This window comes from Leopardus geoffroyi, chromosome A1 (genome assembly GCF_018350155.1).
Source record: "Leopardus geoffroyi isolate Oge1 chromosome A1, O.geoffroyi_Oge1_pat1.0, whole genome shotgun sequence".
NCBI lineage: Eukaryota > Metazoa > Chordata > Mammalia > Carnivora > Felidae > Leopardus > Leopardus geoffroyi.
In genome coordinates, this window is record NC_059326.1 from 135990588 (window position 1) to 136018269 (window position 27682).

Here is a 27682-nt window from a genome sequence, read left to right on the forward strand (position 1 = left end):
TTTATGATTGAATTACTGAAATTTGCAAAGTAGTTGTTTTGTTTTTTGTTTTTTGTTTTGAGAGAGAGGGCGAGAGCAGGGTAGATGGGCAGAGGGAGAGAGAGAGAGAAAGAATCCTAAACAGGCTCCATGATCAGCACAGAGCCCGATATGGGACTCAATCCCACGACCTGGGATCATGACGTGAGCCAAAATCAAGAGTTGGACACTCATCTGACTGAGCCACCCAGGCACCCCTGCAAAGTGTCTTTATAAAGATCTAATTAGACATCACCTTGATGAGTCCTCTTTGCATATTTGATTTACTTCGTAGCTCTTAACCATAACTAACCTTTGAGGGGTCTGGATTGAGACACTGCTGTTCGTTGTTGTATCCTCAGTATCTAGTGTAGTGCCCAGCACACATCAGCCTGGTGGCTCCAGTTAATAGCTATCATGTGAATAAATGAATGAATGTGCTTTCTCAGGTAGGAGAGTGAAGCTGCCAGGAATTGGACATGACCCTGTGTAGGCCACCTTCGGTGTCCTATTTGAATGCACTGGTCTCAAATCCCACAAGCAGTAGGGTTGACATCCTTATTCTAAACTGCTTGGGCTTTCCTCCCCAGGAATTACAGTTTAACTGGTGTGGAATGCTCTGTCTAGGGATTGTACCCACTCCCCAGGTGATTCTAATATGCCAAAAATTTGAGAACCTCTACTCCATAGAAATCCACTCCATAGAGTGGTCATTCTCAGTGCACGTTTCCCAGACTGGCTGCACGAGCAGCACCTTGTCCTTCCTGCAGAATCAGCACCTTGGGGTTGGGGACCAACAGTCTTTGTTTTAACAAGCCCTCCAGGGGATTCTGATGCACAGAAACTTTTATTGTTCACTGGGTGTTTCAGTAGCTTCAGACTGCTGTAACAAAGTAGTACAGACTGGGTGACTTATTTTCTCTATTAAAAAAATTTTTTTAATGTTTATTTTTGAGAGAGAGAGAGAGAGAGAGACAGACAGACAGAGCATGAGTGAGGGAGGGGCAGAGAGAGAGGGAGCCACAGAATCCGAAGCAGGCTCCAGGCTCTGAGCTGTCAGCACAGAACCCGATGTGGGGCTCACACTCACCGCGAGATCATGACCTGAGCTGAAGTCGGCCGCTTAACCGACTTTGTGACTTATAAACAACAGTGCAGACTGGGTGACTTATAAACAACATAATTTATCTCTCACAGTTCTGGAGGCTGAAAGTCCAAGATCAGGTGCCATTGTGGTCAGGTTCTAGTGAAGTCCGTCTTCTGGGTTGCAGACTGCAAGCTTGTGGTTGTATCCCCTCGCAAGGTAGAAGGAGTCTCTTTTGTAAAGGCAGTTTCCATTCACGAGGGCTCCATCTCATTACCTAATTAGGCCACCTCCTAATAGCATCACATTGGAGTTTAAGGTGTTGGCATTTGAATTTGCGGCAGGGGGTGGGGGGAGGCATAAAGTGTTGTTGCTTGTAGTGGGGTGGTACTAATAATAGTTTTATTTGCCGATGGATAGTTTAAATTTTTCCGAGTACACGATATGTTCTACCTACCTCCAAACGATACTAACTTGAGACTGTTTTCATGTGTATTTCAGCAAACCCAATCATTATGCACCAAGCAATGATATGTATGGTGGAGACATGCACGTTCGACCAATGCTGTCTCAGCCGGCCTATTCTTTTTACCCGGAAGATGAAATTCTTCACTTCTACAAATGGACCTCTCCTCCAGGAGTGATTCGGATTCTGTCTATGCTTGTTATCGTGATGTGCATTGCCATATTTGCCTGTGTCGCCTCCACGCTTGCCTGGGATAGAGGCTATGGAACTGGCTTAATAGGAGGTGGTATAGGCTACCCTTACGGAAGTGGCTTTGGTACCTACGGAACCGGCTACGGCTATGGTTATGGCTACGGCTATGGCTACGGAGGCTACACAGATCCAAGAGCCGCAAAGGGCTTCCTCCTGGCCATGGTGGCCTTCTGTTTCATTGCTGCATTGGTGATATTTGTTACCAGCGTTATCAGATCTGAAATCTCTAGAACGAGAAGATACTACTTGACCGTGATAATACTGAGTGCTGTCCTGGGCATCATGATGTTTATTGCCACAATTGTCTATATAATGGGAGTCAATCCAACTGCCCAGGCTTCCGGGTCGCTATACAGTTCACAGATATATGCCATCTGCAACCAGTTTTACACGCCTGCAGCTAGTGGACTCTACGTGGATCAGTATTTGTATCACTACTGTGTGGTAGATCCCCAAGAGGTATGGGTGGTTTCCTCCCTGCCCTGCTTTGGGTAGAGGCTTTTGGGAGGCTTAGTAGAATCACTTTGGGACCTTTTAAAAGGTGTTTATGACAAGGCTTCACTTCCTTTTAAGTCAGAATCTGGAGAGGGTCTGGTGTCATTATTATGATATTTTTAATACCATATAGTTCATCCATTTAAAGTTTGGTTCAGTAATTTTTAGTATATTCAGAGTTGTGTGTCCATCCCCATAATCAGTTTTAGAACATTTTCGCTATCCCTGAAAGAAACCCCATAACACAATTAACAGCAATTTCTCATTTCTCTAACCCTTCCCAGACCAAGGCAGCCGCTAATCCTATCCTGTAGTTTTGCCTATTCTGGATAGTTCATATATAGAGTCACACAATATGAGGTCTTTTGTGATTGGCTTTTTTTAAGACCTTATTTATTTACAGTTTATGTTAGAGAGAGAGAGAAAAAAATGTTAGCGGGGGAGGGGCAGAAAGAGGGAGAACAGAAGGATCTGGGGCGAGCTCTCCCCTGATAGCAGAGACCCTGATGTGGGGCTTGAACTCACAGACCCCGTGATCATTACCTGAGCCAAAGTTGGAGGCTTAACCAAATGAACCACCCAGGCACCCAACCTTCTTTCCTTTTTTAAAGTTTTATTTAATCTCTACACCCAATGTGGGGCTTGAACTCAAGACCCTGGGATCAAGAGTCATATACTCCCCTGAACGAGCCAGCCAGGTGTCCCCGTGATTGGCTCCTTCCAGTTCACATTAATGTAAAATTCTCAAGGTTCATCCATGTTATATAGCATGTTGTGTCAATTCCTTTTTGTTGCCGAGTAATAGTCGATTGTATGACTGTATCATTGTTTATCCATGCATCAGTTGATGGACATTTGGGATGTTTTCACATTGATTGTTTGGAATAATGCTCTGAACATTTGTGTACAAGTTCTTATGTGAACTCATGTTTTAGTTTCTCTTGAGTATGTACCTAGGGATAGAATTGCTAGGTCTTATGTTGTCTCTGGGCCTGTTTTTTCTTTTTTTTTTTTTAATGTTTATTTATTTAGAAAGAGAGAGAGAATCCCATGCAGGCTCCACACTGTCATCTCAAAGCCCAACACGGGGCTATATCTCAACGAACATGATCTGAGTTGAAATCAAGAGTCAGACCCTTAACTGACTGAGCCACTCATGGATAGTGTCTCTGTGTTTAATCTCTTGAGGAACTGTTTTCCCAACAGGTTGCACTGTTTTACATTTACTAGAAACGTATGATAATTGCAATTTCTGCACATCGTCACCAACATTGTGTTTTGTCTGCTTGATTCTGTCCATGCTGATGGGTGTGAAGTTGCTAATCTTTTTTTCCTGATGGATTTCTTACCTTTTTTTCCCTTATCTTTTTGTTTTGTTTTGTTTTCCCCCTCCTTACACTAACTCAGTAATTCTCATTCTTTTACCTGAATGAGTCACTCTTTTGGGGTTAGATCATCTAACCAGTAACTATCCAGTAACTATCATTATTTTGAAGACTGAAATGTTTTCACCCCAAATGTAGGTTTTCGGAATGTTTGTTGACTTGCGAGTGTATGTCTGGTAAATAGAGCTGAGGGCTGATATTCCTATCTTACCACACCCCCGTCTCTCTTAGTCCTCTGAATGCCCCAAACTTGTGTTCACTGAAAAAGGATATCACTGTTGGATGGCTGCAAAGAGACCCACTTGTTACCCATTAGCAGAATCCAGGCCAGGGTCCAGGTACCTGCCTAATTTCAAGCGTCTGCAGGCCAGTAGACCACTCAACATGCTTATCAGACACTGGGAGAACTGTCACCGGGAGGGATTCCTTGTCACAGGGCCCTTTCTTGTAAGTGCACAGAAGACTCCCAACAGAAACCACCTGCCAGACTAAATGAATCATTTTCTCTAATTTATAGCTTGGTTAGATCATGTCTGCATAATTTATGGTAAGGTAGATCCTCTATAGACTGGAAGTTACATTCAGTATAAAAAGATTTGCCGAGCATGTGTTATGAACAAGATTATAAACATGATTGGGTATTTAAAGCTACTTCTGAGAGGGGCGCCTGGGTGACTCCGTCGGTTAAGCCTCCGACTTCGGCTCAGGTCATGATCTCACAGCTCCTGAGTTCGAGGCCCTTGTCGGGCTCTGTGCCGACAGCTCAGAGCCTGGAGTCTGCTTCGGATTCTGTGTCTCCCTCTCTCTCTGCCCCTCTCCTGCTCACACTCTGTCTGTCTCTTTCTCAAAATAAATAAACATTAAAAAAAAAAAAATTTAAAGCCCTTTAGAAGTATACCAGTGATTGAGTTAATTTACTGGCCATTTTCATCTGTTGGTAAAAAGGCCGCTTAGTGCTCAAGCTTTGGAACTAGATTTCTATCATTTAAAATGGGGTGATGAGAGTACCTAACTTTAAGCCTGTTCTGAGTATTGAATCAAGTCACATGTATTGCTAGCTTCTGCCCAACTGACATGGGCTACATTTTATATTTCTAAAATGTAACTATTTGTATCAGTTTTATATCCCACCACAGATATGTAAGTGCAGGGCCTTAGGTATTTTTGGATAGTGCATTAGGATAAAGTAAACAATTAAAATCTAACTGTGTCAATATCTTTAATCTCTTTTTAGGCAATTGCCATTGTCCTGGGATTCATGGTTATTGTGGCTTTTGCTTTAATAATTTTCTTTGCTGTGAAAACTCGAAGTAAGATGGACCGGTATGACAAGTCGAATATTTTGTGGGACAAGGAACATATTTATGATGAGCAACCCCCCAATGTCGAAGAATGGGTAAGTGTTGTTAAAAAAAAAAAAAAAAAAAAAAGAGCATATGTCTGGTATTTTATTAACCCCCAGGTTTCTGTCTCTAAATTTGACTTTGAGTGCTTTGTGAAACTCTGTTCTTAGAATTATTGTCTGTATATGTTGCAAAAGTTGTGCTCTCATGTTTTGCTCAGACCTCTGAGAAGGTGGTATGATAACTGGAAATTGTTTCACTACAAGGTGAAAATCAGATTTCCGTTTTAAAGAAGTGTACCTAGGCCCTGAAACCAAATGGCTTCTAAAGAATTGTGCAGAAAGGACTTGGCTTTTGCAAAACAAAACACCTCTCCCCTCCCCTTCTATTTTCCTTCTTGTCATTTTGGAGGGAAACACTTGGGCGGGATGCTTGCTGTCTCTTGGCTCAGGATTGGCAGTGGTGTTTTGGAGTAGTAGCAAGTGGCATATGTTTAAACTTCTTCCATGGATAACAGCCTAGCAAATTACGGTGACTGATTCTGCATGGATACTTACCTAAGAGATACTTCCGTGAAGCAGAGAGAGACTGGAGCGATTCCCTTTTTGTGTATACTGTACTGTTATTCGTATGGGTATGTGTTAATATCTCGGAAATAGGTGTTCCTGATACCTGACCTGTCTTTAGAGACGTCTGCAGTGAGACTTTATTTCTCAGAAGTCCTGTTAGAATGCAGTTGGGAGCATCCTCAGAAACCCCCATCATAGGTTTCCTGGAGCAGATTGAAGTTTTGCCGTGAAGGGGAGGTGTGAATCCCGGACACGGGTTCCAGGGTAGATGTGTTCTGGACAGGGGGAGTGGAGTAAAGAGGGCTCAGGGTGGGTTCTGCTGGTCAGGGAAGGGATAAAGACATGGCTCATCTCGAAGGCCTCTTTAGCTCTGGTGTTCTGTGTTGTCTGATTTGAAGAAACGTAGATGAGATTTTCTTCTGGTTAGTTAAGGAGCCACAACGAAACTCTTTTGAAAATCAGCAGGTGTGGTAGGGTTCCTGTGTTCCTGAACTCTCCTTGAAGCCTGCTTGTTCTCTTTTTCCTCCTCCTTCCCTCCCACCCCCAAAAAGTGTGAAGGTGTTAAGGACTGTTTTCTTTCGACCTTTAGCTCCAGGCAAGGCCACCTGTAGATGGAATAGGACTGTCTATTGTGAACTGTGAAGTAAATGTTTCGCTGGGAGTTTCTGGGAGTTTCTGGGCGTGTCAGTTTTCACTGGCTGTTGGATTTGTTTATTTAAGGTTTTGAGAGCCTAACAAAAAAAAAAAAAAAAAAAAAAAAAAAACCTGACTTAAGAGAGACCAGTGCTGGTAATAGTAGAGTTCCAGTGAACTTTGGCTTCTCATCTGATCTTACTGTCAGGAGGTTTTAATCAGTTCTGGGTGCTTTTGATAATTGGGCAAAAGATAGCCTTAACAGTTTATGGAGGTGATAATGATGGTGAAGCAGGAAGCACTTTATTTTTTAGATTTTTATTAAAAAATTTTAATCTAATTTTTAATTTTTTATTTTTATAAAGATTTTATTTTTTATTTTTTTAAATGTTTTAAGAAGTTTATTTTATTTTGAGAGAGAGAGAGAGCACCTGTGGGCAAGTGGGAGAGGGGCAGAAAGAGAGGGAGAGAGAGAGAATCCCAAGCAGGCTCCATGTGGAGGCCACCTGGAGCCCGATTCGGGGCTTGAACTCACCATCCATGAGATCATGACCTGAGCCCAAATCAAGAGTTGGGTGCTTAACTGACTGAGCCACCCAGGTGCCCCAAGATTGTATTTTTAAGTAATCTCTACACCCATTGTGGGGCTCGAACCACCGTCTGGAGATCAAAAGTCGAATGGTCCACTGACTGTGCCAGTCAGGTGCCCCAGCACTTTACTTTTAAAAAAGCATTATTTGGGGTATATGTATTTATTTTTTATTAAAAAAAATTTTTTTTAATGTTTATTTATTTTTGAGAGAGACAGAGCATGAGTGGGAGAGGGGCAGAGAGAGAGGGAGAGACAGAATCTGAAGCAGACTCCAGGCTCCGAGCTGTCAGCACAGAGCCCGGTGTGGGCTCGAATTTATAAACTGTGAGATCATGACCTGAGCTGAATTCGGACGCTCACCCGTCTGAGCCACCCAGGTGCCCCAAGGGTCTACGTATTTTTAATATAAAAATAATCTCTGCCTAAAATAATGGTAAAAAACTCTAGCATTGATTATTTGTACTAAGGATTAAAATTTGAATTCTCGTTGTAGAGAACTAAGACCAGATACTCCCCGTATAGCTACTAATGTTTTTTGTTTTGTTTTGTTTCTTTTTGGTGGGGGAGAGGGGAAGAAAAACTTACCAGAGGAACAATTAATTAGCTACTGAATATTAGTTTACTCCTTCCCTATATGTTAGGGTAGGTTTAGATGTTCATTATTTTATTAGATCTTACTGCCTTTCCTGGATTTTAAAATCTGTAGTATCGGAACCTTTGAGCAAAGATGCCTCAAAAGTTGAGCCTTAAGAGTTGTAAGCAGGTTTCAGCTCTTAAGTATTAGGTGTGGGGAAAATGTGCAACTCGCTAATTTCCTGTCTCTGAACCTCCAGTACAATGGTTTCTCTGCCTTCCTAGGGAATTTTCGAGTTGTTTTTTTTCCCTTCCCCTTCTGGATATCTTGTACTTTGTAAAATAAGCAGGCCATGTTTGCACATTATTTTGGGTGTTAACCTGGTCCTTTGTAGTCAGTCAGTCACTTCAGTTTGTACCAACATTGTAGATTAAATATTTGAAGGTTCTTTTAATTAAATTTGCAGGTGTTTATTTTTTTCTGTTATGTCCTCAAATTCCAGATGTAGTTGGTACTTTCTCTGAATTAAAGTGTGTGTGTATATATATGTGTGTGTGTGTGTGTGTGTGTGTGTGTGTGTGTGTATTTTTAAAATTTATTTTATCTGATTGGTAACTAAAGATTTTGAAATACAGTGAGCTATAAAGAAAATTCTTCCACCCTTAGTTACAGTTCTCATGTATTTTCTGTCATACCCCAGCCTCTCCTGCACCTTCTTAATCTGAATCCGAAGAAGTAGGACTATGTTCCCCATCAGTGTAAAATCCTATTTTTTTAATAGAATTTTTTTTAAAGTTTAGTTATTTTGAGATAGAGCCTAAGCACGAGCAGGAGAGGGAGAGAGAATCCCAAGCAGGTTCCTCACTATCAGAGCAGAGCCCAACATAGGGCTCAAACCCACAAACTGTGAGGTCATGACCTGAGCCTAACTCAGGGGTCGGATGCTTAATTGACTGAGCCATCCAAGTACACTATGTAAAATCTTACATTTTTTTAATGTTTATTTTTTAATTTTATTTATTTTTTAAAATATTTATTTATTTGAGAGAGAGAGAGAGCACAAGCATGGAAGGGGCACAGAATCCGAAGCAGGCTGTATGCTGCTCAGCTGAGCTGTCAGCACGGAGCCTGACATGGGGCTTATACCCAGGATCCGTGAGTTCATGCCCCGAGCCACAGTCGGACGCTTAATTGACTGAGGCACCCAGGCGCCCCTAAAGCATTTATTTATTTTTGAGAGAGTGCAGAAGCAGAGGAGCGGGAGAGAAGAGGGCAGAGGATCCAAAGTATGTTCTGCGCTGACAGCCGAGAGCCCGATGCGGAGCTTGAGCTCATGAACCTCGAGGTCATGACCTGAGCCAAAGTCAGATGCTTAACTGACTGAGCCACCCAAGCACCCTAAAATCCTATTTTTTGATTTAACATTATATTGTAGGCTTTTTATGACATCATTAAATATTCCTCAAAAACATTTTTGATACTCTTAATTTTATTGAAGTACAACGTATATCTTAAACCGAGTAAAGTACAGCAGGTACACTAATTGCGTGGCTTATGATCATGAGATCATGGTCGTGATCAAAGAGATAAAGACATAGTTCATTCCAATGTCCGTGGTTTCCTCATGCCTCTTCTCAGTATCCTCTAGAGGGTGGTGACCTCTGTCATTTCACATCAATTGGTTTTGCCGTTCTTAAATTTCATATAAATGAAATTATGTACTGTGTACTTTTGTGCTCACTGAACATATTGTCTGTGAAATTCATTTAAAAAATTTTTTTAATGTTTATTTTTGAGAGAGAGAGAGACAGAGTGTGAGTGGGGAGAGGGGCAGAGAGAGAGGGAGACACAGAATCCAAAGCAGGCTTCAGGCTCTGAGCTGTCAGCACAGAGCCTGATGTGGGGCTCAAACTCATGGACCATGAGATCATGACTTGAGCTGAAGTCGGACACTTAACTGACTGAGCTGCCCAGGCGCCTGAGATGCATTTATATTGTTGCATCTATCAGTATGATACTGTTTTAATTTTTGTATTTTTTGGCAAAATAGAAACTTTCCTAAGTATCCCCTTTAAAAAGATCCCTTGGTCAGAATTACAGTGAAAAAAAAAAAGGTTTTCCCAAAGAGGTGAAAGACATCACTGATGATAAAAATTGAAAATGACACAAAGAAAGGGAAAGACATTCCATGCTCATGGATTGGAAGAGTTAATATTGTTAAAATGTCTATACTGCCCAATGCAATCTACACATTTAATGCAATCCCTATCAAAATAACACCAGCATTTTTCACAGAATTACAACAAACAATCCTAAAATGTGTATGGAACCACAGAAGACCCCAAATAGCCAAAGCAATCTTGAAAAAGAAAAGACTGTGTACAAATCACAATTCCAGACTTCACATTGTATTACAAAACTGTAGTAATCAAAACAGCATGGTACTGGCACAAAAATAGACACATAGATCAACAGAACAGGATAGACAGCCCAGAAATAAACCGTGATTATATGGTCAATTTATCTTCAACAAAGAAGGAAAGAATATGCAATATGAAAAAGATAGTCTCTTCAACAAATGGTGTTGGGAAAACTGGACACCTACATGCAAAAGAATGAAACTGGTCCACTTTCTTACATCATACACACAAATAAACTTGATAAAGACCTAAATGTGAGACCTGAAACCATAAAAATCCTGGAAGAGAGCACAGGAATCAATGTCTCTGACTCCGGCCATAGGAACATTTTTCTAGATATATCTCCTGAGGCAAGGGAGACAAAAGCAAAAATAAGTTATTGGGACTACATCAAAATAAAATTCTTCTGCACAGGAAAAGAAACAATTAACAAAACTAAAAGGCAACCTATGAAATGGGGTAAGATATATGCAAATGACATATCCAATAAAGGGTTAGTATCCAAAATATATAAAGAACTTCTAAGACTCAACATCCAAAAAACAAATAATCCAATTTAAAAATGGGCAGAAGACATCAAGAGACATTTCTCCAAAGAAGACATACAGATGGCTAACAGACCCCTGAAAGGATGCTCAGCATCACTCATCATCAGGGAAAAAGAAATCAAAACTACCATGAGCCATCACCTCACACCCGTCAGAATGGCTAAAATCAACAACACAAACAACGGATGATGGTGAGGATGTGGAGAAAAAGGAACCCGTGTGCACTCTTGGTGGGAATGCAAACTGGTGCAGCCACTGAGGAAAACAGTATGGAAGTTCCTCAAAAAGTTAAAAACAGAACTACCCTAGGATCTAGCAATTGCACTCCTGGGTGTTTGCCTACCTAAAGGATAAGAAAACACTAATTCTAAAGGGATACATGCACCCCTATGTTAATAGAAGCGTTATTTCCAATAGCCAAAATACAGAAGCAGCCCAAGTGTCTATTGATGAATGAATAAGGACAATGTGGTATATATATATACAATGGAATATTGTTCAACTATAAAAAAGGATGAAATCTTGCCATTTGCAATGACATGGGTGGAGCTAGAGAGTATAATGCTAAGTGAAGTTATTCAGCCAGAGAAAGACAAGTGCCGTATGATTTCATGTGGAATTTAAGAAATAAAACATGAGCAAAGGGAAAGTAAAGAGAGAGGCAAGGCAAGAAACAGACTCTTAACTATAGAGAACAAACTGAAGGTTACCAGAGGGGAGGGTGGTAGGGGGATGTGTTAGGTAAGTGATGGGGATTAAGGAGGGCACTTGTGATGAGCACCGGATGTGTATGGAAGTGTTGGATCACTATATTGTACACCTGAAACTAATAGAATACTATATATTAACTAACTAGAATTAAAATAATAACTTAAAAAATAATAAATAAAAATTTAAAAACAGGTTTTTGAGGAAATGTCTCCTTGCCATCCTTGTGTGCCCATTTTCTCTTTTTTTAGGTATCTCCCCCCCCCCCCCACTCTTCTAGGTACTCCTCTTAGTTTTTTATCATGCGTTTCATGGTTTTATTTTGCAAAAATAAAACCAAAGAAAAATAGACTCCCTGCTTATTTACGCAAAAGTTAGTGTAGTGATCACACCATTCTGTTCGTACCTTGCCCTTTTTGCTTTACAGTGTATCCTGATGAACTTTCTTCCCAGTTTTTAAGGAGCCTCATCCTGGTATGGATGTACCATGATTTTATGTCACCAAAGTCATTGATGGTTGCATTTGCTATTTAGTATTACAAACAATGATATGATTTAAAATCTTTGTTTACCTCGTGTACATGTGTACACAATCTTCTCTAGGATAGATTTCCCAGAGTATCCTACTAATACTCAGTAATATTACTGAGTCAGAGGATATATGTGTCTATAATTTTGATAAATATTGAGAAATTGAATACTGAAGTTGCCTTTTAGAGTAGTTGTACCACTTTATACAACATCAGTGATGTATGAAATTCTGTCCACACACCTTTTCTAGTAACATTCCATGGTACAGGTTATTTGGCCAATCCCTGCTGTTATTTTTTTCAATTTTTGACGTTTTAAAATAATGACTTTTGTTTGTGGTGGTTTGCAAGAAGTTCTTAATGTGAAAAGAGTACATATTTATTGTAACAAAACACAAGCAATACAGGAAAAAGGAAGAAAGGGCACCTGGTTGGCTCAATTGGTAGAGCATACAGCTCTTGATCTCAGGGTAGTGAGTTCAAGCCCCAACTGGGGCGTAGAGCCTAATTAATGAATTAACTAATTTAAAAAGTTTTAAATGTTTTTTTGTTTTTGAGATTGGGAGAGAGAGACACACACAGAATCCGAAGCAGGATCCAGGCTCCTGGCTGTCAGTACAGAGCCTGACACGGGGCTCCATTTCATGAACTATGAGATCATGACCTGAGCCAAAGTCAGATGCTTAACTAACTGAGTCACCCAGGTGGCCCAAGCCTACTTAATTTAAAAAAAAAGGGGGGGAGGGAGTTCTCACCCCTCTCCCTCTGTTTCCCATTGGGGCAGTGACATTTAACAGACAGATTTGTATCCTTTTTTTATTGTTACTGATGTCATACATTCTAAGACACTCCTTTGTTCCCTCCAATGTCATTTTTTGAGATTAGGGACTTTTTACTGTTGTAGTGTGGATGCTTCTCCTCCCCCGAGTCCTCGTCTTAGACTCCCTCCATGTGTACGGTCGCAGACACAAAACCAGTACAGTATAGTAGAGTGGGTGTGAAGTGTGGAGCCAAATTGCCTGGGTCCCAATCCAGCCCTGCCAGTTGATTTTGTGAGTCCTGGCAGGGTCTTCCGTGTCTGTGCTTGAGCTTTCCCATCTCTAAAATGGGGATGGTAATTGCATCCACCTCATGGGTTTGTTACAGTGAATTAACTTGGTAAAATCCTTAAAATAACTAAGTCTGTCGGTACAGAACCCACGTACCTCATTGCTTTTAGCAGCTGTAGGGTATTACACAGTATGAGGATACCATGATTCATCCCCCCTGTTGATGGACATTTTGATTGCTTCCGGTTGTTTGCTCTTGGAGATAACGGTGCAGTGAACATTCTTAAACGTGTCTTCATGTGCCCTTGCTCGTATAAGATAGATTTCTCCAAGTGTTCGTCGAGTGTACAAGTTTTGTATTTTGTTAGGTGCTGCGAAATTGCCTCATTGTGAAAGGCTGTTTAGTTCTCCTGACAGTATGTGATGTGAGAGTGCTCATTTCTCAGCATCTTTGCCCTGCCCTGGACATTACCAGTCTAACGTTTACCAATATCCTAAGTGAAGATTGAGTTGTATTTTAACTTTAAAAATTCTGTGATCCAGCATGTTTCCTCTGGAGTTTTTCATATTAATGCTTCATCTAAGACCGGGCCGGGGAAGGGCCCTGATGAGGCCTGGGTCGGGTCACCATCTGTACACCAGCCTGCTGTGCTCCAGGGAGGGCCCTCATCACATAATATGGCAGATGGCATTTCCCACAGTTACTGTGTGGCATAGGGAGTTGGTTTCTAGAGAAACAGGGCTCTGGAAACAATACGTACTACATGAATTAATTGTAACTGCCCTCTTATTTTTGATAACATCTGGACATGTAGCCAGGTTCACATTCAGAGTGCCTTTGGAAGAGCTTAGGATGACTTCCTGAGCAGCTTTGAATGTGCCTGCTTCACTCCAGTGCCCCTCTGTGCTCTGTCGGCTCCTCCCAGGAGGGTGTCGTGCTGCTCAGATCCCTTTGGGCCCCTGCTTGAGCTGGGATTCTTAACACAGGGCAGGGGACAGTGTCATGGGAGCGCACTGTTCAGCCATGGTGCCAGAGCCACGGGAAGGACTAATATTCATTAGCCTGTGAAGATGAGTATTTCCTGTTGCTTTTTGTGCTCAGATCTCTCTTCCCCCACCTACACTTTCCGAAGGTCATAAATATAAATACCAAGACATGCAGACTCTTTTTTCTTCAAGTAAATACTCATAAACGGGGCCTGGCCTTGGGAAAGCATACGCCAGTGGTAATTATGAAAGCATTGATTGTAAGAGGTGTGCACTTGAGGTTAGTTTTCATTGATACCTACAGCGTTCCGGTGCAATAGTAACAAAGTTAAGAACCTCAGTTTCAGGCGCTCCTGGGAATGACTTTTGATTTGGCTTTGGTAAAGTGAAACAATTTGAGGGAGGTCTGGGACCTTAGGATGAGGTCCTCCAGTCTGCCTCAGTGACCTTACCTGCAGGCAGCTGTGGGTCTGCCAGGCGGACACGCTAATTAGATGGCAGCCAGGGTGGTGACTTAGTGGGTCAGGAATAGGCCGCTGTTGTTTAGACGACTTTCTCAGGGCTCTCGCCAGTGTAGTACTTCAACTGACTTGGGTTTGAGCTTCACATTTTAATTTTGGCAACAAAGCTATAAAAAAAAAAAAAAAATCACAGCAAAAGAAAGAAAGGAACCAGCATTTCCTAAGTAACCATTATAGGCTAGCCACTTTATACATGATTATTATCCTGACTGCAATCCTGACGGTGTGGGCGCTCTTCTTGCAGAAGGAGAGACTGAGGTTTGCAGAGGGCTCCAGCAGTTTGACTCAAACCTGACATCATAATCAGCAGGACAAGGATTGTATTTGCCTTATAACTTGTGTCTTGGGGTCTGTTGTTTTTCCTCTGAAAACCTCTGAGCTTTAGTTTTCTTTGCCAGCAGAACTGGGGAAGATACCACTTAGTCAAACTGACAGATTAAAATGAGGTGTATATGTGTAAGGTGCTTATCTGCTACAAACCAGCTTAGCCATTCTCAGCTAGTATTTCCTGCACGGCTCCTAATTTGCACCCTTTTTCTTGTCACGTCACTTGATATGTTTCAGAAGCAAGAATAGAGTAAGTTTGGAGAGAACATGCCATTGACTCATTTCTCCATTGTTATCAAGTAGTAAATGAAGTCTGTTAAACAAGATCCTGTTTTTAAGTTGGAAATACTTAAGTCTGAAGGCTAATAACTTTGTTATCTGGGTAGTTTTATTTCTAGAAATTTTTAAGGTTTTTGACATGGTGATGCAACATTGATGTAGTATTGTTTTCAGCATTTCACCTGTCAGGATAGAGAGGATGATCTGGCTGGTTGTAGAGAAAGGGGGCAGGATCCTGATGTACATCTTGGCCCCTGTCCTTTATGGTCAGCATTGGGTGGCTTTTGGTTTCCTTGGACTCTGATGAAGGAAATCACTTTGCCCTGAGGTGGTTTTATCTGTTCATTTACTAGGTTCTTCATATGTAAATGAAAATAAAGGTTTCATCTGCAGACAAGCTGATGTGGTCATGATTAAAGGGCTTAGGTCAGGACCAGCACATAGTTTATTAACACACAGTAAATTTTAGCTGGAGTGAAATTGTCAGTGTTTGTACTGAGAGCTGGAATAAGGAAGCTTGGGTAAGAGTACCCAAAATATAAATACTTTTAATGTTGGTTCACTTTAACTTAATCCTTTCCTTATTTGTAAGCTTGCCACAAATAAAATAACAACGACTTTCCTAAAGGTCGCAGGCGGGCCCTGCTTGTTATGTCCCTGCACACCGAGTGGGGAGGCAGGTGGGTGTGGGGCAGGTGGCTGGGACTAGCCGGTGGTGGTAATCAGCATCAGACATCTAAAGAAACTTGAACGCCTTTTTAATTTTCAACCAGTGCCAGCATTCTTTAACGTACCAGTAGTCCTATGGGCTGCCGACTATCAGGACATTAGGTTCTCACTGCGGGAAGGATGGTGCTGTTACCTGTGGCCTTACAGGGGACAACATGGAACAAAAGTGGAAGTGGCCTATCCATCAACTGACCTAGCGCTCAACAGCGTGGAGTACAGAAAGCCCTGTCTGTCCCAGCACCACCGTCAATGGAAACGGGTTGGCGGATGGGCCAAGGCATCCTGGAGAGCCGGTTTAGAGAGTTGTAATGAATGGCGAGGTAGGTGGTAGAGTGTGTGCTCTCGCCAGTGGGTGTGTCTGTGGCTGTCTGAAAGCAGAGATTCCTAGGTTTCCAGCCCTGCTGTTGATGCTAAGTTAGCAGTAGGTATTGTCCATGGCTGGAGGAAAGTTGTGTCCTCCCTCAGCTGTTCTTAGCAAGCATCAGCATCACCTGCAGGGCTGGTGAAAACAGCCTGTTGGACCCCACCCGCCATGGTTTCTCATTTTCAGAACTGGGGCATGAGAATTTGTGATTCCAACAAGTTCTCAGGCCAAGTCGATGTTACTGGTCTGGGGACCACACTTTGAGAACCAAAGCTGCAGCTGGAACACTGCAAGTCCAGAGAGCTGTTGAGTTGAGGTGAGGCCTTTTCCAACCCATGGCATACTTAGAAAATGGTATTGTCGTACAGAGCAATAGAGTAAACTGAAAGGGGATTTGGATCCCCAGACGTGGACTGACCACAGGCTCTGAGGACCAAGGTGTTCTGTGCCTTGTGGCACACCTGTTGCCGTGTGCCGGCACAAGCTACGTGCCTATTAAAATACAGTCTGCGCCAGGATTTCTGTTACTAGAATAAGAGGGCCTAGAAGGAGATCACAGACTGAGTGTAAAGTTTCTCCACTGCACCCCCTGCCGAAGCTCGAACAACTCCTTGACTCCGAGGGAGCTGCAGAATTCATCTTGGCTGGTATATGTTAATATTTCCCTGTGGGCAGCGTGCATTTGGGTAGGGGACCTTGTGCTTGCTAAATCCTCAGTGCCGTGTGATTAACATACGTTAATCAGACAGTGCTCGAGCCTCGTCCATCCGTGATCTCTTCTTTTGTGGGATTTGTACATCTGGGAGCATCGCCTTCAGGCAACCAAGAGTGGAAAAACCTTGGAGGGTAGTTTCCTGAGGCAATTTTGAGGTTCCTGTGGAGGGAGCATCTGTGAGTATAAAATAACAGCAAACAGGAAAAACGAGTTGGACCACTTACTGTTCTGAGAACTTGTGGTGCAAGGGAAGGGGGACCTCAGGTTGTAAAGACTGGCGATGGTACTTTGAGATTACAGTGCTCTTCTCTCTGATGTCTGATGTGTTTCTCCACTTTTAATTACCAAGCAGGAAAAGCCTTTCTGTTTCCCTTTTTGAGGGTGGTGTTCCTACGCTCTGTTCTAAACAAAGGCACCTGGTGATAAAGCACGTATTCATTTTAGGTTGTATTTTGTGTTTCTTGTGTTTTTTTTTTTTTGTTTGTTTTTTTTTTTTTGAGAGAGACAGAGCAAGCAGGGGGAGGGGGGACAGAGAGAGAGGGAGAGAGAGAAACAATCCCAAGTAGCCTCCACACTGTCAGCCCAGGGCCCGATGTGGGGCTCGAACGCATGAACTGTGAGATCATGACCTGAGCTGAAACCAGGAGTTGGATGCTTAACCGACTGAGCCACCCAGGTGCCCCAGCATGTATTCTTTTTCATTTTCAAGTCAGTTTAATCCATAGTAATTTTGTGTCAAAAGCTGCTCTAACAGTGTTAGTCTAATTGGTGAGTAAAACTTCAGATGGATTCACATCATATCCCATTAGGGTGTGGTGAGGAGTTAAGGCATTGAGAAGAATGGTTCCTTTTGTTACAGGGAATAGTCAGTACCTCGAGAACATGAGTATGTTATGCCAGAAAGAGCTGGTTTTGGAGTCAGGCGGACGAGGGTTCCAATCCTGTCTCTACCATGTGACCGTGAGCAAATTAATTTAACCTTAGAGGCTCAATTTCCTCATCTGAAAATGGAGATAACCCTATCTCACCAGGCGGTGGTGAGTAATAAACAATGTCAGGTTTCGTAGGCACATGATCGATACTTAAATGCAGAACTTTCCCTTTTGTTCTTAGAGGTAGGTGACTTTTGTCACATTGCTACCACCAGCTGGATGCAGGTCTAGCCTGATATTTTCTTGTGTTATGTGATCAAGGAATGAAGACAGGACGAAGAGAAAAGTCGGGATGGCTGTCATTGTGCCTTTTTGGTTGTCCTAATTCCAAATGACATTAATTTGCATGGAGAGAAGTGTTTCCCTAAACTTAGTTTTGAGAGAAGAAGGTTTTCTTTCTTTAAAAAAATATTATTTTGGGGGCACCTGGGTGGCTCAGTCAGTTAAGAGTCTAACTTCGGCTCAGGTCATGATCTCACAGCTCGTGGGTTCAAGCCCCATGTCGGGCTCTGTGCTGACAGCCCAGAGCCTGGAGCCTGCTTCAGATTCTATCTCTGTCTCTCTCTGCCCCTCCCCAGCTTGTGTACTGTCTGTCTCTCCCCCCCCCCCCCAATATAAGTAAACATTAAAATAAATAAAATTGTTTTTAATGTTTTATTTATTTTTGAGAGACACAGAGTGTGAATGGGGGAGGGGCAGAGAGGGAGGGAGATAGAATCTGAAGCAGGCTCCAGGCTCTGAGCTGTCAGCACAGAGCCCGACCTAGGCCTCGAAACCATGAACATCGAGATCATGACCTGAGCTGAAGTCAGATGCTCGAACGACTGAGCCACCCAGCTGTCCCTAGAAAGTTTTCTTTCAGAGTGACCTGAAAGTTTTTTGACCTTTTTATGCCATCTTTGACTTCAAGGATTCGGGGTCAGGAGGCTGCTCAGGAGTCCGTGTAGGCACAAATGAGGGTGGAGATGGCTTTGTGAGGTGAGGAAGTCACGGTGAGGAGGACAGGTGTTTGGAGCTCAGCTGTTCTGGAGCCTCGCTCTTTGTGTGCCTGTTGACACCCCATGGGGATTTAGGATGTTTTCATGAACTCTCCAAGGAGTGTTAGATGTCATTTGTTACCAAGATTTTTTTTTTTTCCACAAGTGTGTGATCAGAACTCTTCTGATAATTAAATTTGGAATAAAATTTTGTCCTCATTATAATGACCTCTTGTGAAGATCTTTTGAAATTATTTGATTTCAGTGTATTTCATTTTGACATTTCACAAGCACTTTAGTTCTTTCTTGATTGGAATATGAGTCTCAGTGAATCTGCCCTGTGTATCACGCTAAATTAATTCACTGTATTCTGTAGACATGGTCTCTGTGAGTACTTGTGCTTTTTTGAAGTCAGTCTCAATAGTGAGTCTGAGTCATTCTTTTGGTTGGTTAGGTGTGCTTTTTCTCCTCAGCCTCTTAGCGTGTCTGTGTTTCTTTCTGGTGTCTTGTTTTTCCCTTTTTTTTAATGTTTATTTTTGAGAGAGAGAATGAGTGGGGGAGGGGCAGTGAGAGAAGGGGACAGAGGATCAGAAGGGGGGTCTGGGCTGATGGCAGAGAGCCCAGTGCGGGTCTCGAACTCAGGAACCATGAGATCGTGCCCCGAGCCGAAGTCAGACGCTTCACCGGCTGAGCCACCCCAGTTGTTTTTCTCTTTTTGAAAGTCTGGGGTGGGGTGGGGTGCCACTGCCAGCACCTTGTCAAGTAGAACCCAGTTAAGGGAAGCCAGCTAGGCCCCGCTGGGTGGGTTTCTGCTGCCTGCAGTGTCCCTCCCTCTTCACTTAGGTCTCCTCCCCACCGGAGGGCCCCGGGGTGGGAGTCTGCTGGATCAGCCCTCCTGCCTGGCCCGAGAGTCCACTGGGCTTCCAAGCCGCATCTCCAGCCTTGATGGACTCTCAAACTTTTCTTTCCCGTCAGTAATTAAAAGACAAATTTTGGGGCACCTGGGTGGTGCAGCTGGTTAAGCGTCCGACTTCAGCCAGGTCACGATCTCGCGGTCCGTGAGTTCGAGCCCCGCGTCAGGCTCTGGGCTGATGGCTCAGAGCCTGGAGCCTGTTTCCGATTCTGTGTCTCCCTCTCTCTCTGCCCCTCCCCCATTCATGCTCTGTCTCTCTCTGTCCCAAAAATAAATAAACGTTGAAAAAAATTAAAAAAAAAAAATAAAAGACAAATTTTACTTACTTAACGTTTCACTCCGCTTTCTTTTGACCCTAATTTCTTAGAGCTTTTCCTTTTGTTTTTTTGAATTTTTAAAAAATGTCTTATTTTTGGGAGACAGAGAGACAGCATGAGTGGGGGAAGAGCAGAGAGAGAGGGAGACACAGAATCCGAAGCAGGCTCCAGGCTCCGAGCTGTCGGCACAGAGCCTGACGCGGGACTCGAACTCATGAGCTGTGAGATCATGACCTGAGCTGAAGTCGGACACCCAACCGACTGAGCCACCCAGGCGCCCCTTTTCTTTTTTTTTTTTTTTTTTTAATTTTTTAAAAATGTTTTATTTTATTTTTGAGAGACAGAGACAGCATGAGTGGAGGAAGAGAGAGGGAGACAGAGCTTTTCTTAAGTTATTGGAGGAAAATTGTTCACCGTTTGCTCTATAGCATTAAGCCTCATTTTTCTCTGGTTCTAAAGCTTTAAAAATTTACTACAGTCATTAGAATGATTGGTTTTGTTTGCTTGTTTTAAAGAACTTTAGCTAGGGGCGCCTGGGTGGCTCAGTCCATTGAGCATCTTCGGCCCAGGTCATGATCTCACCATTTGTGAGTTCAAGCCCCAAATCGGGCTTGCTGCTGTCAGTGCAGAGCCTGCTTCAGGTCTTCTGTCCCTCTCTCTGCCCTTCTCCCCCCACCCCCTTAAAAATAAATAAAACATTAAAAAAAAAAAAAAGCAAGCCACATCATCAGGTTTTGTGGGTGGGCTGGGCACCCTGTCCGTAATACAGTGAAGCTCAGAAATCCATTTGCTCACCCCAGGAACACAGGCTGAAGACTCCTTGTGTAAATCACTATCACCTGGTCAGGCCCTACTGGGGCTTCCCCCCTTGTGTCCTTTGAAAGCAGCAGGTTTATACTCACTTGTCATCGGTAGTATGAGGAACGCAGTATTTTAGCTTCTTTGGGAAAAATGAAGTATAAACAGGAAACAAATACCTTACTCCTTGTTTTTACAAATACATTTCACCTCAGCCTCTAGATTCTTAAGCTCCTTTTTAAAGACAAAGACTGCTGCTTATTCATCTTTGGGCCTGGCTAGGGATTTTTTTTTTAATCTGCAATGCATCATAAATTTGCATGCCCTTCTTGCAGCGGCCATATTAATAATTAATCTTCCCTCCATTGTTCTAACTTGAATATGTGTTCTGGCAAAACAAGCGCGCTGCCTTGGAATTTTTTGTGCATGTGTGTAAAAAAAAAAAAGGTTTAAGAAATGGGAGCCCTGTGCTGGAGGGTGAAGTTGGTCAGGCTAGTCCAGTTCTGCTGACTCTAAGTGATAAAGGTCAGCTCAGAGCAGCTCCATTTGATAAGACGTTCAAATATACACAGTGTAGAAGTACAGCAGTAATAAATAAGGTAACCTTTAGGCAACAACTCTGGGCTCCTGATTTGTGCCAGGTACCGTGCTGGGCTCTGGAAACCCGAAGGGGAAGGTAGGAGGCTGCCCAGGTTGCGATGGTGGATTGTCACAGGCTTTCACGTGAGTGGTGTATTTAAGTCCCACATGACCATTTACTAGGTGTAGGTCCTTGGGAAAGTTGTCATAGTTTCCTCATTTCTAAAAAGGGAAAAATAGTAGTTACCTGTAAGGCCGAGCCTACTAAACCATCTGTCAGTTCATTGTTTGGCACATTGTAAGCAGGCAGGCAGCGGTGGCTTTAAGAAAGCGCGCTGCCCCGTGGAGTTAGAGACCATGGGAGCAAGGCATCATACTGTGTGGGGGCAGTTGTTCCGCAGTGCACGAGTGCTCTGGTGGGAGGCTTGTGTGCACAGGTGTTCAGGGAGCTAGGAGGACAGGTGGGTGCCTCTCCCAGCAGAGACATGTGTGCAAAGCTTACAGGGAGTAGTGAGCCAAGACTTGAAGCCCAATTAAGGATTAGCTGGCAAAGAAAGGGGAAGGACATTCCATTCCAGGCTGTAAGAAGTTTACGAGGACACCCAGGCATCTTTTTTTTTTTTTTTTTTTTTCCCAACGTTTTATTTATTTTTGGGACAGAGAGAGATACAGCATGAACGGGGGAGGGGCAGAGAGAGAGGGAGACACAGAATCGGAAACAGGCTCCAGGCTCCGAGCCATCAGCCCAGAGCCTGACGCGGGGCTCGAACTCACAGACCGCGAGATCGTGACCTGGCTGAAGTCGGACGCTTAACCGACTGCGCCACCCAGGCGCCCCTTTTTTTTTTTTAATAAAGTTTTGGTTTCGGCTTTGTCAGAGTCAGTAGAGCTTTGCAGTCTCCGTTCAGGTTGTAAAGGGGGAAAACCTGGAAAAGGGTTAAATGGGTTTTTAAGAAAAGGAGGTCGTTTTAAATTCTGATGGAGTGTCCAGAATAAGAATAGACCTTTGACTTGGCAACACATGTGCCTGTGAAGCTTTGCTGATGGTGTCAAGTCCTAGGGAATTCAGTGGGAGCCAAGAGTGGTTCCCACCTGTCCCTGTCCCTGCTGTGGTGACATCTAAGCACACTCCCTTGCAACCTACCCACTGGTTTCCCCGTTGCAGACAGACTCCACTTTCAGAAGAAAATAATTCCATTCTTTTCTTTAAACAATCAAGAATACCTTGTGTTCTGGGGTGCCTGGGTGGCTCATTTGGTTAAGCATCCGCATCTTGGTTTCTGCTCAGGTCATGATCTCGTGGTTTCGTGAGTTCGAGCTCTGCATCAGGCTCTGCGCTGACAGCATAGAGCTTGCTTAGGATTCTCTCTCCCCTTCTCTCTCTATCCCTCTCCACTCACACTGTCTGTCTCTCTCAAAAATGAATAAACTTTAAAAAAAGAATACCTCATATAAAGTGGTGCAATAACACATACCTTTCCTTGGTAGGAAAGGAGGAGGTCATGTTTTGATGCTATGCGTAATGGAAAACAAAGCGTAAAGTGTGTGTGTTTCAGGGAAATACACTGTCTTGATGCTGAACCTAATTGCAAGGATTTATAATAGCAAAATAATCCCACTAAAAGTCTGCTGTCACCTTCAAACACTTACAAAAATTCTTTGTTTAGATCCAGTAGCTTTAATTTCAGAATCCAGCATCTTGTGAGTTTTTACAATGCTCATCAAGGTACTGTGCCAAATATGAGACCTTGTCATCCGATTTGATTGTCAAAAGAATGTTATGAAGTAGGTAGTTTCTCCCCCCACCCCGAGTTTCTTTTTTTCTTAAAGTATAATTAACATACAGTGTTACATTGTACAACATAATGATTCAACAGTTTTGCACTTGACTCCATGCTCCTCATGATGTGAAATCACCATTTGTCACCAAGCAAGATTTTTCCAGTCTTATTAACTATACCCTCTATGCTGTGTTTTTCATCTTTGTGACTTATTTTGTAACTGGAAGTTTGTACCCCTTATTCCTCTTGAATGTACTTATCCCCCCAACCACCTCCCGTCTAGCAACCGGAAGTTCTCTGTATTTAAGAGCCTGTTTTTCTGTCTTTTTTCTCTGTTTTGTTTCTTAAATTCCATATATGAGTGAAATGATAAGGTATTTCTCTTTATCTGACTTATTTCACGTAGTGTAACATCAAGTCCATTCATGTCGTTGCAAATGGCCAGGTCTCATTCTTTTTTATGGCAGAGTAATATTATTCCATTGTGCATATATGTCACATCTTCTTTACCTGTTCATCTGTCAGTGGAGATTTTGGTTGCTTCCGTGTCTTGGCTATTGTAAATAATGCTGCAGTAAACGTAGAGGTGTATGTATCTTTTCAAATTAGTGTTTTTATTTTTGTTGAGCAAATAGCCACTAGTGGACTTCCTGGATCATATGGCCTTTCTGTTTTTAATTCTTTGAGGAACCTCCATGCTGTTTTTCAAAGAGGATACATCGGTTTGTATTCTCTCCTGTAGTGCACAAGAGTTCCTATTTCTCCACATCTTCGCCAATTTCTTATCTTTTTGTTATTATTTTTTGGTGTTTTGTCTTTTTATTACTTCTTTTTTATTTTAGCCATTCTGACAGGTGTAAGGAGATACCTCATTTTGGTTTTGATTTGCATCTCCCTGATGATTTGTGATGTTGAACCTCTTTTCATGTGTCTTTTGGCCATCTGTTTGTCTTTTTGGGAAAAATGCTTAACAGGTCCTCGACCCATTTTTTAATCAGATTATTTGGTTTTACTTGATGTTGAGTTGTGTAAGTTCTTTATATATTTTGGATATTAATCCCTTATTGGATATATCATTTGCAAAAATCTCCAATTCAGTAGGTTGCCTTTTTGTTTTGTTAATTGTTTCCTTTGTTGTCCAAAAGCTTTCTATTTTGGTGTAGTCCCAGTAGTTTATTTTTGCTTTTGTTTGTCTTACCTCAGGAAATATATCTAGAAAAATGTTTTCGTGGCTGATGCCTAAGAGATGACTGCCTATGTTTTCTTCTGGGAGTTTTATGGTCTCACAATTGGGTCTTTAGGCCATTTGAGTTTATTTTAGTGTATGTTGTAAGAAAGTGGCCCAGTTTCATTCTTTGGCACGTAGCTGTCCAGTTTTCCCAGTGGCATTTGTTGAAGAGACTGTGTTTTCCCCATTGCATATTTTGGCCTCCTTTGTCGTAGATTAATTGACCATATAAGTTTGGGTTTGTTTCTGGACTCTCTGTTCTGTTCGATTGATCTATGTGTCTGTTTTGGTGCCAGTACTGTACTATTTTGATTACTTCAGCTTTTTAGTATATTTTGTAATCTGGAATTGTGACACCTCCAGCTTTCTTCTTTCTCAAAACTGTTTTGACTGTTGGGAGTCTTTGTGTTGTTTCCATACAAATTTTGGTATTATTTTAGTTCTGTGAACAACGCTGTTGATATTTTGGTAGGGATTGCATTACATCTATAGATTGCTTTGAGTAGTATGGACATTTTAACAATATTGGTTCTTCTGATCCATGAGCATGTAACATCTTTCCATTTGTTTGTGTCATCTTCAATTTCTTTCATCAATTTTTTTATGGTTTTTGGAGTACAGGTCTTTGACCTCTTGGGTTAAATTTATTCCTTAGGTATTTTTTATACCTGTTGGTGCAATTATAAATGGGAATGTTTTCTTAATTTCTCTTTCTGCTACTTTATTATTAGTGCATAGAAATGCAACATGGGTGGCTGGGTAGTTCAGTTTGTTAAGCGTCTGACTCTTGGTTTCAGCTCAGGTCATGATCTCATGGTTTGTGAGTTCAAGCCCCACATCGAGTTCTGCACTGACAGTGTGGAGCCTGCTTGGGATTTTCTCTTTCTCCCTCTGTCTCCATCCCTCCTGCTCACTTGCTTGCTCTGTCTCTCAAAATAAACTTTTTTTTTTTTTAAAAAGGAGTGTTTAAAAAAAGAAAAAGAAATGCCACAGATTTCTCTATAATGATTTTGTATCTTGCAACTTTACTGGATTCATTTATTCTAGTAGTATTTTGGTGGAGTCTTTAGGGTTTTCTATATGTACAATCATGTCACCTTTGAATAGTGAAAGTTTACTTCTTACCAATGTGAATGCCTTTTACTTCTTTTTCTTGTCTGCTGCCGCTACGACTTCTAGTACTATGTTGAATAAAAGTGGTAGTTTCCCTATTTCTTGAAGAAAAGAGACAGACTTTCTAGAACTTGTCGTTGGCAGATCTAGAGTGAGCCCAAGTTAATCTCATGTCATTGTTTTCATTACCAAGCTAAACCAGTAATTTCCTCCTTATTTTTGAAAAGTTGCTCTTTTTCACATTACTAATTTTTGTGGAGTTACTTTTAATTTTTCCCACACCTTATTTCTATTACTTTGTAACAACTAAGTGACTTACCTGGGTTTCTCAGTTATTATTTGCAGAGTAATATATAACAACTTAAAGATTGGAAATGAAATAGAAAGTGTTGGATCTACCACCTGAACTCCAACAGTCAATATTGGGAATCTAGGGGCATCTAGCTGGTTCAGTCAGACGAGCATGTGACTCTTGATCTCAGGGTTATGAGTTCAAGCCCCATGCTGGATATAGAGATTACTAAAAAACTAATAAATAAGTAAACTTTGTAAAAAATGTTGTGAATCTAATTGGCAATGCTTACTGATATTTAAATTTTTCTCCGACAGATCCTTTGGGAAATCTTTCACGTTAACAGTGCATAATCTCAATGTGCGTTACCTTCTGGGACAAATTCACTTACACGTCAGAATGGAATAGGTAGTAAAGTACAGAAGGAAGGCAGTGATCGTGGACTCTACTGTGTAGGCTATTAAGAATAGAGGCATTGTGGGGCGCCTGGGTGGCACAGTCGGTTAAGCGTCCGACTTCAGCCAGGTCACGATCTCGCGGTCCGTGAGTTTGAGCCCCGCGTCAGGCTCTGGGCTGATGGCTCAGAGCCTGGAGCCTGTTTCCGATTCTGTGTCTCCCTCTCTCTCTGCCCCTCCCCCGTTCATGCTCTGTCTCTCTCTGTCCCAAAAATAAATAAACGTTGAAAAAAAAAAAAATTAAAAAAAAAAAAAAAAAAGAATAGAGGCATTGAGAATGTATGTTAAAGGAATATAAATCTCTTATTACACCTGGTGCACCTGGGTGGCTCAGTTCATTAAGCATCCGACTTTGGCTCTGGTCATGATCTCTTAGTTCGTGAGTTCGAGCCCTGCGTCGGGCTCTGTTCTGACAGTTCAAACCCTGGAGCCTGCTTTGGATTCTGTGTGTGTATGTGTGTACGTGTGTGTGTCTGTGTCTCTCTCTCTCTCAAAAATAAAGATTAAAAAAACAAACAAAAGAACTATAGCAGAAATCATCAGTTTAAGCTTCTTAATTTCTTCTGTGGTTTTAACATTACATATTTAGTGTGGATGGGTTAAGAGATCCAGTGTCTTTTGGGGCGCCTGGCTGGCTCAGTCGGTTAAGCATCCGACTTCGGCTCAGGTCATGATCTTGCAGCCTGTGAGTTCGCGCCCCGCGTTGGGCTCTGTGCTGACAGCTCACAGCCTGGAGTCCGTTTCAAATTCTGTGTCTCCCTCTCTCTCTGACCCTCCCCCGTTCATGCTCTGTCTCTCTCTGTCTCAAAAATAAATAAACATTAATAAAAAAAAAAAAAAAAAGATCCAGTGTCTTTTGTCCTATATTAGTGGTTTTCCAAGTGTTGTGCCCAGACTACAGCATAAACATTACCTTAGAACTTGTTAGAAATGAAAATTCTTGCCTAACCCAGACCTAGCCTAGAAAAAATGAAATTAGGGGCATCTGGGTGGCTCAGTCAGTTAAGCATCACACTCTTGATTTCAGTCAGGTCCTTATCTCCTAGTTTGAGGGTTCGAGCCCTGTGCATCAGGTTCCACGCTCACAGTGTGGAACCTGCTTGGGATTCTGTCTTTCTGCCCCTACTTTGTGCATGAGCATGCTCTCTGTCTCACAAAAATAAATAAATAAACTTAAAAAGATGAGATTAATTTTTCTAATGTGGGGTGGAACAATTACCACGGATAATGATTCTGCCTAATCACATCAGGATAAGAGTCAGGTCATTGTGATTTTTTTTCCTTCTTTGTAATTCATTCTGGACTTGTTAAACTAACGAATTGGCATCCTTTGTGTGTTGGTAACAATACTGATTTGATTGTTTACACTAACAAGGTAGTCATTACAGGTTAATAGTATTTAATTAGCCCAATAAGTATTAGGTAATTTTATATCTGATATTTTTCTTACATTTCTTTCCCCTTTAAATTGCAGGCTCAATGATAATTGTATCTCTTGGGTTTGTTTCTGTAGGTTAAAAATATTTCTGCTGGCACACAAGACATGCCTCCTCCCCCTTCTGACTATGTGGAAAGAGTGGACAGCCCCATGGCCTACTCCTCCAACGGTAAAGTGAATGACAGGAGGTCATATCCAGAGTCTTCCTATAAATCAACACCGTAAGTAGCAGCTTCCTTCTTCAGGTAGAATGAGTCTAAACAAAAATGAA

At 42.1% G+C, this 27682-nt stretch overlaps 1 protein-coding gene across 3 annotated transcripts in view; it reads left to right on the top strand.

Annotated features, from left to right (window-relative positions):
- OCLN (occludin) overlaps nt 1–27682 on the top strand; it is a 55379-nt gene that overhangs the window by 12968 nt on the left and 14729 nt on the right. For 2 of the 3 annotated variants that reach the window (XM_045446350.1, XM_045446340.1), the window contains exons 3-5: nt 1604–2279; nt 4935–5096; nt 27487–27632. In XM_045446350.1, coding sequence (XP_045302306.1) covers nt 1604–2279; nt 4935–5096; nt 27487–27632 — 984 coding nt within the window. The remainder of the gene's footprint in view (nt 1–1603; nt 2280–4934; nt 5097–27486; nt 27633–27682) is intronic. The other variant, XM_045446357.1, reaches the window with a different exon arrangement.